At 37.7% G+C, this 12,672-nt stretch overlaps 1 protein-coding gene across 1 annotated transcript; it reads right to left on the reverse strand.

The window, feature by feature from the left end:
* Positions 1–785: 785 nt before the first annotated feature.
* On the reverse strand, positions 786–12,010 carry LOC109040393 (uncharacterized). Its single transcript, XM_019056324.2, has 5 exons — positions 11,834–12,010; positions 9,441–9,522; positions 5,140–5,237; positions 4,057–4,234; positions 786–2,978 (listed from the first exon to the last, which is right to left on the reverse strand). The coding sequence occupies exons 1-5, from the start codon at positions 11,948–11,950 to the stop codon at positions 2,863–2,865; spliced, it is 591 nt and encodes a 196-aa protein (XP_018911869.2). The 5' UTR covers positions 11,951–12,010; the 3' UTR covers positions 786–2,862.
* Between the last annotated feature and the right edge of the window lie 662 nt (positions 12,011–12,672).

Below are 12,672 nucleotides of genomic sequence, written 5' to 3' on the forward strand. Positions count from 1 at the left end.
ATTTCAGAGAAAACCAGTGGCACCATCGTGTTTCTCGCGAACTTTTACATGAGAATCAACAGTTAAATCACAAATACCTCACACATCCAACATCTCCATTCCAGAAGCTGTCCCGCCGACTACAAGCGGGCTAAGCCGCGGGTGCCTGGAAAGTCAGAACGCCTTCAACTCCGTGCATATGCAATTTGGACGTCCGTGGAGCTCGAATAGTTGTATCCAAGCGTTGTAATGGACTTTGTTCAATGTCCGTCGCATGCGATACAATCTGCGGGTGCACTGCTTATTTCTCCTGCCCTTTATAACTTAATCCAGCGCTGACTACTATTCCGAAGCATAAACTATCACCGATTTTTACAAAAAGCGCAAATCTTCATTCGCATTTTGGACATTCGCGCTTTCGGAACTCTACCGACTCTCGACGCAAGTGACTTAGCACGTCTCCTCTTCTTCACGAATTTCTTATATATTCGCAAATAACCTTCACTTTTATTGTATATTTTTTTAGTTAGGTAAAAGGGAATCTGAACCAAGTCCCATGCGTATGTTACCTAAAATTCTTTCTCTCTGACAAGATTTTCGTAGTCTAAATGTTAGCTCTAGGACCTTACACAGTATATACAGACAACATCCTTCGGAGTAAATGTCGTATTCATCATTTACAAACCATCAATCGAAAAAGTTTCATATACATAAGTAAGTTAGTAATTTATTATTATAAAAATAGTAGTGGCAATCACAAATAATGCATAAGAGATAGACTTAGGATTTAAGTTTTTCTTCTCGATTTATTATATTTCTTTTTTTACAAATTGAATTTACAAACGAAAAATCTCTCCGTTTTTATTTGCATTTCCCTGGACATGGTAATTCTTTCATCGTTGGAACGCTCATTCCCGGAAATATTCGTGTCTAATTTTTATCCAGTTTTATAGAACATCTGATAAACTTTAAAATAGATTTTACATTGTAATGGATTCTGCCTACTTGAAAATGATAATTTCCGAAACTCTCAGGGGTTGGCTTCGCATAAATGGACTGCATTTTGCAATTTGGAACTATAAATTCTAGCCCGGTTTAAAGACAACGTATATGCCATTAGTTTCCCTGTGCACATAAGTGTTTTTTCAGATGAACCAGAATTTATAGTTCCAAATTGCAAAATGCAGTCCATATATTATTGATTTCTTATGATGGCTAACCCAGAATTTGAGGATTGAGTTCGTGTACGCAATTCATCGCAACATAAAAATACCTGGTAGAGACCATTTTTTAAACCAAAACTTCCGTGCATTATAGACTAATTATACAACTTCAATTTAGACCAATGATAACCGTTTTTTGCAGTGAATAAAACAAAACGTATACGAAGGTTCATACATCCAAATACTTACGAGATGTGTGATGAATACCGCGTTCTTTTTAATCATAATGCTGGACTTTTTTACAGTATGTACGAAAACTATTTTTAACCCCAGAAATTATAACAGCACGAGCAGACGTTTCCTGACCCCTAGTAAAAAATTCTCCCCCAAACTAATAATATGAGTCACTAAACATGCTCATCAGAAATAGAAATGTAGACTAATAAATTTTTAATGAGAAGAAAGCGAATAGGTTCGTCAGTTTTTTTTGTTTTTCTTGTTTTGGCACTAGTTGCTCCCTCCAATTGAAAAGACAAACTGCCGTCATACTCACGTTCATTACGGGTATGTGTGTTTTATTGTTGGTGTTGATTTTTCCAAACCAAATTATGCATAATTAATTTCTGTGGATTTTTCAAAATTCCACGCGCACGCTACACCTCAAATTGAATTAAACTTAGTAGTAGGGACATATCAATGGCCAAAGGCGAAACCACATATCTCCGTTTGCGATGTAGCAGACTTCCTGTCATACTTTACTTTTCCTTTGGAAAACTGGTCGATGGTGTTACTCGAAAACTTCCTTGATTTTTTTCTCTATTATCGGAATACTCTATATAATTTCAAGCTATATTAATGGCTTGCTCCTCTTTATAAATATACAACAAGAGTGGAAATTTCAAAACACCTCAATGCTGCCATGCTATAAGAAAAAACGCCGTTTGAACCGCCAAATGTCCTCTAATAAAACCGGAATTTTCCGGGAAACTCATCAATGTTTTTCTCCGATTTTTTAGGATAATTTTGTCAGCAATCTGATCTTAAATATCTGAAAATTTCCGAGTGAAGTACTCATAACTATCCTCAACAATTAATGTTTTATTGGAGGAAATTTGGCAACTATTGAATGTTCATACGGCGTTTTTCCTTAGCACGGCAGAATGGAGATACGGGTCTCGCATTTTGGACATTGATATCTAAATTTAGACGAATTAAGGAACATTTCTCTACAGCGGACGAATTGATTGCGTTTAACCAACAACTTAATTGCATTTGGACGTATTTCTGTAAATTGGAACCAAGCGCTAAATCGAGTTCCTTTTGAGGATTTTATAAAATCCTCAAAGGAACTAAGCGCCATGGTAAAACATTGCGAGTATTACTAGGGGCGGTAGTGACCTCGTCAAGCCTATTCCGTCCTATACTCGCAATGCTTTTCCATGGCGCTTAGTTCCGTTTGACAGAAATACGTCCATTTAGCAACTAACGAGTAGAAAGAAACTTATGTAGCACAATGAGCACCCTTCAGTTCCCCACAGAGTGTAACTATTGAATGCAAAAACAAGGATCAAATTTCACAATGATTCAAAACTGTCGATCGCAGAAAAAGCTTCTCCTTAAATCATAATCACAATTACGTCAGAGGGATGAGGGGTCTGAGCAATCCATTTAGATGAACGGATGGAGTGATCGAATTCTTCGTGATTTGAAGAATCTTTTTTCAAGCGTTACGCGTCCTGTCTTCTGTTTCTCCTGTTCCACATTTATTTCTTGGAGGGGCAGACTCCATTTCTGTGTAGTAACTGTTGGTCACCATGATAAAATAAAGAGTCAACACTGAAACACAAATATGGATTAGTGTTCCTTACAGTAGTGAGATTTACTGGTGGACACAAAAAATTCAGCTATAAAACCTGCAAAAATTGAAAGAGGAAATACTTTGTAAAACATGTTAAAATGTGTGAAGGAACTCTTACTGGAGATTTTTCCCTAAAAACGTCATTTCATAATTTTAGGAGATTCCCTGTTATTGCTGCACATTGGTGAACTTCAACAAAAATATACGATAAATGGAAAAAAAATCTGTATACCTACTGATAGCATACATTGCATTTTAAAAGGTGAAAATTGTAAAAATGCAAAATTTTCAAATGTATTCATATGTTCAAATTGTATTCAAAATATTTAAATTGATGTAGGTATTTCATTTTTTTTTTTTTTTTTTTTTTTTTTTGATCTCTCTCAAATTTGGTATGTAATCAATGTTTTACTTTATAATTGTGTCTTTTTCTAGGTTTAATTAATAGTTTTCTATAATGTGCTTGTGTTTTTCCCATTTCCTTTGTCATTTTATTTCATCGTGTATTTTGTGTCAAATTTATTACTAATTGTACTCAAGATATTCATATTCATGTATTTCAAATTTTCATTTTTTTCATTTCCCTCCCAACCCCCTCTTTCTTTTATTTTTTACCAGATTAGTGTTTTTGATTTTTGTGTCTTTTCCCAGTTTCATTGTTTAGGTCTTATTCTAGTTTTAATCCATGCCGATGTATTTATGTTATTTATTTATTTATTCTTTTCACTCTTTTCTTTTCTTTTCTCTCTCTCTCGTTTTTCTACTATTATCAGTTGAGTTTAATTTTATGTCTTATCCGGCAGATTAATTGGACATTCCAAATTGCCGGGCAGATTAATGTCGTCTTTATTTTATGTTTTAATTTTTGAATAAAATATCTTACTTACTTACTTACTTACATTTTTTACATCATTATAAAAGAAGGATTCGGCAAAATTTAGCGTTTATCGTTTTCGATTCCTTTTTTGCGTTTATGTTTCTACGGACGTGTCATATGATTCCTTAAGAACTTAAAAGCATTTTGGCAACTTATAAAAAGCGCAACCGGTCACTTACTGAAAGTGAAGAATAATGCGATTGGATGTTGAAGCAACGGCACGAACACGTCAAGAAACGAAAATTGAACCTTCACTTTGCCAATGTTCGTGAGGGCAACCAGTGGAATTTCAATTCCTAGCTTTGCGGCGCTGACAACGGCCACAATAAGGTACAGGAGCACACACCTCGGTTTACTCTGCAACAAACCGTTGGATAAAAACAGACAGTTTAGAGGTCAACGCTCAATGTTCCTTTATCTCCATAACCAAATGAGAGGCAATTTGGCAACATGTGAATGCTCATACGGCGTTTTTATTAGTATGACAGCAAGGGAAACTCTGCCACGCTAGGGAAAAACGCCGTATTTACCTTCAGGTGTTGCCAAATTCTATTTCATAAAACGCGAATTTCCTGGTTAACTTACAAATATTTTCCTCTCAAGTTTTCAGATAATTTATTTCACAATCTTACCTAAGGATTCTGAAAATGTAAAGGAAAATTATTCATAACTTTCCTCAAAAATGAACATTTTATCGAAGGAAATTTGGCAACTCTCGAATGTTCATACGGCGTTCTTCCTTAGCACGGCAGAACAGTCCTCAAGCGCGGGACAATTGGACTAAATTTTGGAATTGGGAACTATGAATTTTGGCCTGGTTTAAAAACAACGTATGTGCACGTAAGTTTTCCTATGCACATAAGTGTTTTTCCAACAGAGCTAGAATTCATATAGTTCCAAATTGCAAAATGCAGTCCAATTGAAAAGCTGTTTTCCAAACTACTCAGATACCACTAAAGGGTGGATTTCAGACTTTTTTGAAAAGCCCATTCGTTCCATTTTACCTCTAAAAAATCGAACTCTACTGTGTCTCTTTCGTGCAACAGACTCGTTATTAGACATGGAATTCAGAGCATTCGGATTTTCATCGGAATCAATTTGGCCAACGACGCAACTCGAAGTGACAGAGATGGAATTGAGTACATTTTTAACTATGGCACTGACATTTTAATCTAAATGTCAGTTTTGAAACCGAAAAAAGTTTAAATGAGTAACATCTGCCGGATAGAATCGCATAAAATGCCTATTCGATTCAAACTTACACTATACACTCCAAACAGTAGGATTGCGGCCGCAACTCGGAGCAGAATTCCATCGATGATGAAGTCCATTGCCCATACGAATATCGCCAGCTTTCGCTCTGAAAACACGCAAACTCAACGAAATCAATTTCCTAGCTTCAATCGTTTCAAGCGGAAAAACTTATGATGCCTTTCTGTCTGCTAGAGTTGAAAATTTGACCTTTCTAACACAGTTTTTGTGTTAATTGTACCGTAGATCTTTTAACAAATTATATTTTACCCTCAGACTTAGTTGATATGATGGCGCGGACTACAAAATTGACATTCTCACTACAAAATCTTGATTCGTTTTATTCTTAAACAAAAAAAAAAAATTTTTTTCACCTACTTTTAGACAAAAAATCGATTATTCCTGCAAGAAAGAATTCTCTGTAAGAATGAGCAACATACAATGATATTTCAAACAATTTTATGCTCGTAATCAAACATTTGTCTTGAAATTTTAGCATATCATAATGTACAGAATTTTTAAAATTTTAAATTTAAATATGTAAAAAAACATGCAATTGGGAAGAAAGAAGAAGAGTTCGTGGATTTGATGAAATATTATTACTGAATTATTGAAAACTCGTAAACTCTTCGCCATAAATTTACAATATTTCATTAATTGTCAAAATTTGGCTGTCTAGCTAGGTATTTAGTAAGATGCCTGATTTGTCTCACTGCCTGCGACATATACAAATTTAGTCGATTGAATTTTAGAAATTTGGACGAGGCTGAAATTGTATGTATCGGGAGGAGACACACAAAAAAAACCGTCATACGGGGTGCTCTAGGGTTAAACGGCCAGACTGCAGGAGCCGATACACCCCCAAATCCCTCCTTTAAATTGTGATTTCGATTTTTCTAGATCATCTATGAATTCAGGGCATAAAATTACTTGACAGTAAAACTTTCCGTAGACATTAGGTTCACAGCCGTTGCCAAAATTCAGAAAAAACGGTTTACCTACCGTAATTTTGGGGGGCCGTAGCTCCGACTGGGGGCACATTTTGGGGGAAAAAGTTAAACAACAAAAAAGTTCTATTTTGACCCATGGAACACGTTTCTGCAGACTAGCCTTTTAACCCTGGATCATCCTGTACAACCCTTCGACTGAAAACTACGACTTATTTTATCATTATTATTGTTCCTCATCGACGAAAAGTTCTTTAATATCATGGTAAGAGGGTCGAAACACAGATTCAATGACTGAATGGGCCTACCTTGAATGATATTGGCGAGAAACGTATCAGGTTTTGCTTCATCAACGGAATGAGGATAAATTTCAAGTGTTTCAATGACCCCGTGCAACAGAAAATTACCTGGACCAATCGGAGAGGCCAGGCATCAATGATCGATTTTCTCACCTTCAATCGGCGAGTACTTCCGCACATGGCCGGATTTACCTACTTGCCGCCCATGGGCCGCCTTCATTTTGCCGCCCTCTTCTCATTCATTTTGAAACATCAATGAAAACCATCAAGTGAACGTGCCGGAGGGAGAAGGGTGCATAAGACGCGTTCACTCATGTTGGACACATTTTTTGCGTATGCCCTGTCAACACTACTAGCGAAAGTTCAGGGAACTTTGCGCGAAAGTTCAGTTCCGTGAACCTGTCTCGGTGGGGACAAGGCCTTTCATTTGTAAAGAATGAACTAAAAAATTAAGAAAGAACGAACATAAATGTGGTTTAATCATTTTAACTTCCGCCGCCGTGCCGCGCTGACCACACTGTGTTTGGCGCAATGCGTGAAGTATTCATGTAGTCTTGTAGGCACTGTGCGTTTCACGCCGCGCCGACCGCTGTTGACCGTACTGTGTTTGACGCAATGCGTGAAGTATTCATGCAGTCTCGTAGGCGCTAATATGTGTTACATGCCGACCGCCGCGTCGAGGGTTTCTCCTTTTCATCTCAAGTCCTCGTCATTATTTCTCTCTGCGCCGCGCCGCTCCAGGCCAAATTACGTGTTTGGTTTCTCTCTTAACTCAACTAGTTAAAGGTGCGCAGTCTTTTGTATCACCGAAATACGACGAAATTAGAAATTAATGAACTCTCAGAAAATGAGAGATTTTGTCACCTTTCCTTGTTTGTAATTTTTTTCTGAATCCGATTTTTTTGTGCCTGCACTTAAAAAAATTGCAAAATTTACCGTCCCCTAAATTTGCCGCCATGAGCCGCGGCCCATGTGGCCACCCGCCACCCCCTTAATCCGGCCCTGCATCCGCAGAAAACACCAATCGTCCATTTGTCATTAGTAAATGCACGCACTCGTGAGAAATACAGTTGTTTCGAATGCCCAAATAATTAGAAGTTTGAATGATTTTGAGTCATTTTGTATGGTCACATCGTTTTTTAGACGCGCCTTCTTCAGATTGTTTCATATTGTTGTTTTTGAGAGAAAAATCAAATTATAAGCGTTTCCTTCCCTAGCTGTTTCTGAACAAATAAGTAACGCCTCCGATAAGTGGACGTATTTATGCTGAAAGGAACTATGTGGAAGTGGAAAGATGGGGTGTGCTCGTGGAAGTTGGATAAGAAACAATGTAAAAGTGGATATAGTTCCTTTTGAGAAAATGGAAAATCGGGATTTGATTAAATGAAAAGGAACTGAGCGCTAACTCATGAGCCGTGGGCTTGTGACAAGAGCCTTGCGCAAAGGGCTCATAAGTTAAAGACCGTGTCGTTGATCGTCGTTTCTCTCGTCGTTGCCACTGACATGACGTTACTAGCGCTTTATATTTCCCATTCATTCTTATATAAGAACTAGGGGGTGCACCCCCTGGCCGCTACGCGGCCCAACCCCCTAAAGGCGCTCCGCGCCATCATTGGGCCGCTTCGCGGCCCTTTTTTTACCCTCCTATCGGTGTTAGTTTTATTTATTTTTCCCCTAAAATATTACGATATGAGGTATACTTTACTTTTAGAATGAAATAATTTTTGGTTTTGATGAATAAAGAAACAAACATTTTTTTTTGAAGTCTAAAGGGCGCGATTTGGAATGACTGATTGATGAAATATTGCAGTAAAATAACTATCATTGATAAGCAGGTAATATTTAAGGGTATTGGTAGACGGAGATCGAACCCACACCTTGAACTGTGTGGATGCTCCCGACGTCTTTGACGACTCGGCCACCGCTCGTCTTGAGGTAGGGCGAGCGAATCTTGTGTAGATAAGTGCAGAGCTGATGCGCAGGCTACACAGCTACTGCGCAACCTCCTCGACCACTGCGCATCCTCCTGCGCATAGCGGTAGCAGTCTCGGAGCATTCTGAAAATTCACTCTCTTTTATAACGTGATTGTAAAAAAACCTGGTTCCTATTTCCAAAATCTGAATAGAGCGGGCTCATCTAGGGCCAATGACCCGTCGATTACCGCAAAAAACTTGGAAATCGGCCCGATAGAACGCTCAAACGAACTATGACAAAATATATAAATTTACATTGTTTAAATGGGAGAATTCGCAACTTTACCACTTAATATAAAAAAACCTGGGCCATATTTTGAAAATCTGAAAAGAGTTGGCTTATCTAGAGAAAATTGCCCGTCGATAGCCGCAAAAATCATAAAAATCGGCTTGGTAGAACGCTGGAACTAAGCGTCACCAGTTTCGCAAAATTAGGAGGTCTTGGAGCTTATAGTATAGATAGATAGATGAATGGGACGCTTGACGCAAGAATGAGGGTGCTTGGGCCATGACCCAAGCACTAACGAGCACACCCCATCTTTCCACTTCCGCATAGTTCCATTTGGACGTATTTATACTGAAAGGAACTACATGTATGTCACACGCAATCCCTATGCACATAGTTCCTTTTAGCATTAATACGTCCATTTAGCATAAATACGTCCAAGTATCATTGAAGGTTTTTACTAGATACTGCGAAAAGCGTATTGTAGCAGGTACATTTTATGATGATAAATGGTCAATAAGTCTCACAATTGGACTGCATTAAACAGAAAGGAATCAAGCCACATCAGATATTGCCTAATTTAAATGAGTAATTTAATTTTTTACATGGAGACGGTTGTGCGGATTTTTGTGCGAAGTTCAGTGATTTTCTGCATAGTGCGAATCAAATTCTTTGTAATTTTCAAAAGAATCCGCATAAACGTTCTCTCGTAAAAAAAATAAATTGCCCAGTTAAGGCAACAGCCGATGTGGCTTGGTTCCTTTTTTCTAAACGCGGTCCAATTAGTAATCTCCCAGATTGTGCTGATTTAAAAGCAATATTTCATTCTTGACCGAAAAAAAATAAATCTATAGGGATAGACTGACCTGGGCTCTCAGTTGTGAGAAATCTGTCATTAAGGCCTCTTACAACCGGCAAGGATCCCATCATCGAAAACACACCTATTACCTATTGTAAATGTTTAAAAAAAATGATCAATGTAAAGAAATATTTAAAAACGGTGATTATCATCCTGAGGGTGTGATTAGCCTTCTGTGAAACACTGACCCACGCTTTGGGGGATCTATTTTCGTAACTTCTTTCCATCAAATAGATAAGAAGTAAAGAGCCTGTCAAAGTAAAGAAGGACTTTCATGTGCCCCTTCTTGAAAATGTTAGGATTGAACATGTCTCGAACGAAAGCTTATGCTGAGGAAATTCTCCAGTGAAAGTTTTGGCTTGAGCTCACACCTCATTTTGGCAAAAGAGTATCGCAAAGTTTGCATCTTTTACCATCCATTATAAATTCTAATACTTTAAGGATTTTTGCGTAAAAAAGCAACTTTATGATCGATCTTTTTTTGTTTTCTGGGCGACAATTTCACCAGTTAATGTTATTTGTTGTTGATTGAGCAACTGATGAAATTGTGCGAGATAGTAAAAATGTTCGATGAAGGGTGTGTTTTAACCAAAGAACTTCACAATTTTAGCAATTCCTGATGGAAAGATTTTTTAATTTAGTTATTCAAACGATACTCAGATACAATAAGACTAGGAGGGGCCTCTAACGCTAATATCTCCGTCAACATAAGCAACACATTCAATGATGTTCATAATAAAGTTTGAATACAACTATTCGTACTCTAGGGACACGTGTGTTGCATATGCAAAAATGGAAGGCGCTCCAGTCTCTACAGCCTATGAAACAGTGCACGCAGCAGCATGTGGCACGCCGTTACAAATATGTGGCAAAATGAAATTCTCTGATAAAAACCAAGACAATAGGACAGGAAAGGCTATTTTCTCACCACTTTCATACATCAGGATGTGTGACACCAAGTGTTACATTGTGTCGCGACAAACACTGTTTCATGCGATAGAAAGACCAGAGCGCCTTTAATGTTTAAAATGCAACACGGAGGTCCATAGCACACGAATATTTGGACCGCATTTTGCAATTTGGAGCTAAAAGTTCTGGCTCATCTGAAAAAAACACTTATGTGCATAGGGAAACTAATGGCACATACGTTGTTTTTAAACCGGGCCAGAATTTAAAGTTCCAAATTGCAAAATGCAGTCCAATTGCATCAAAGCATTTTCTCCGATATCGTTATCCTCTGCTCAGATATATCTACTGAAGAGTGAAAGGAAAACGACGTATGAACAATCGAGCGTTGTCAAATTATCCCCCATTAAATACAAATGGACCACTAGACAAAGTACGAATTTCAGCATTCTGATACATGTTTCTTAACCAAAATTTCATGCAGAATACGAATTGCGCAACACAAAATACAGAACTAAACTCCTTAGGGAGATATTTAATAATTCTTGAAGCGTGAACTCAAACCATCCGCTCATGAAAACTCACTGCTCTACTTGATTCACATTGCGCGCTAAACGTTATCATGACAGTCTTTGTGATATAAAAATCTGGCAACCTCAATTTTGACGCTTTGGCTCAGCTATAGCAAATTGCTGATAGTTTGAACAACCAATGGTGGGAAATGAACATTGCTCGATTGAGAAGCTTCCTGAAACCGTTGTGGTGCGCGATTTGACTCACGTAGAGCTTTGAGTTTCTTGTGAGCGGGCAGTTCAAATTCCTCGTAATCATTGTGTAATAAAAACGTTAACATCTTTGTTAGGAATTGGTTTCAGTAATTTTCGTTGTAAGAATCGTGTTTTACGTAAAATTCTGGTTAAGGTGATTCGATGGACGCCATATTTTGTGTCAGAACGGCATGCGATATATCGCATCAATTGGTTCCATTTTTTCAACTACTCGTCATTTTTCTCCAATTTTGAGATCGCAATTCTGTTGTCATGAGTCTGAAGGATTCATATTCCAAATTTGACAAACAAATTCAACGTAATAAAGGCGTAGTTTTTTTAGAGAGAAAATATCGCATTCGATACTGATATCGAAACTGCACTCGAATGCGATGTTTTCTCTCTAAAAAAACCACGCCTTTATTACGTGGAATTTCTTTGTTAAAATTGGTAAGTGAGTGCTTTAGTCTCCTGACAACAGAATTGCGATCTCAAAATTGGAGAAAAATGACGAGTAGCTAAAAAAATGGAACCAATTAATGCGATTTATCGCATGCCGTTCTGACACAAAATATGGCGTCCATCGAATCACCTTAAGGAACATGTATCAGATTGCTTAAATTCGTACCTTTTCTAGTGGTCAGTTAAAGGTTACAATTTGTCATGCATTAGGTATGGGCAAATGCTTCTATTTTTCAACCCAACATTTTATTCTGAGAAAACTCACCACAGTGTACCATCCTATAATGAGGACGCCTGTTCTTAGCGAGCAGCCGCAGCAACAGAATCTGAGCTGCGGGAAACAGGAGTTGGACCCAAAAAAGGACCGCGGGTCCTGAACCATGATTCCCGTCAGACGCAATTGCAGGTCCCGAATTAGGTTGCTCGAAAGTTTCGCAGAAAAATAGCTGTAAGCAGTCACGGTAATATTATGTAATAGAACTGCGGTAAAAAATTGCATCGGTTCCAAGATAAGAGAAGCGCTGCTCCTGAAATTTACTGAACTGTTCTCGGGTCAGGTCTTTCTTATTTTTCTGGTCATTGTCACAATTTTACTTTCGCTTAACATTTATTTCTGTCTCAATGACAATGTTGCATTACTCCTGGGGTGGGTCTGATTGCAACAACAAAAGTTTTTTTTTTTTCTTTATTGATTATAGAGGACTACAAGGTATTAACTCTATTTTTTATAACTACAAACTATGAACTAATTACAATATTTTAATGGGTAGCTGGTGTGCCATTGGCCACCGGCCATAACTATACTACAAACTGTACGGGAACTATGCGCTAGGATTAAGATAATTGATCTAAGATTGATTTGCTTAAGAAACAAAAGTAAAATCGTAACAGCGACCAGGAAAGTAAGTAGAACCTGTAATCCACATAAAGTTTCTTCCCCTTTTGCATGACTAAATAATAATTTTTTGTCAGTCTTTCGGTTGAAAGTAGGTATCGAAAATATGAGGCAAAAAAATCTATTGATTTCAGCGTGTCATTATACAAAGTCAGACTATCTCCCCTCGCTCTTTAGTCGGACTAGGTTATATTTATGGCACTATTATT

Source organism: Bemisia tabaci, chromosome 9, assembly GCF_918797505.1.
Source record: "Bemisia tabaci chromosome 9, PGI_BMITA_v3".
Taxonomy (NCBI): domain Eukaryota; kingdom Metazoa; phylum Arthropoda; class Insecta; order Hemiptera; family Aleyrodidae; genus Bemisia; species Bemisia tabaci.

Bases quoted from the DNA above. Each gene is read 5' to 3' on its own strand.
- LOC109040393 (XM_019056324.2), bottom strand. From the start codon at position 11,950: ATGGTTCAGGACCCGCGGTCCTTTTTTGGGTCCAACTCCTGTTTCCCG. The intron at 5,238-9,440 runs GTCAGTCTATCC...GCGTGTTTTCAG, and splicing joins TCTCACAACTGAGAGCCCAG to AGCGAAAGCTGGCGATATTC. The intron at 4,235-5,139 runs GTAAGTTTGAAT...GGTTTGTTGCAG, and splicing joins TACTGTTTGGAGTGTATAGT to AGTAAACCGAGGTGTGTGCT.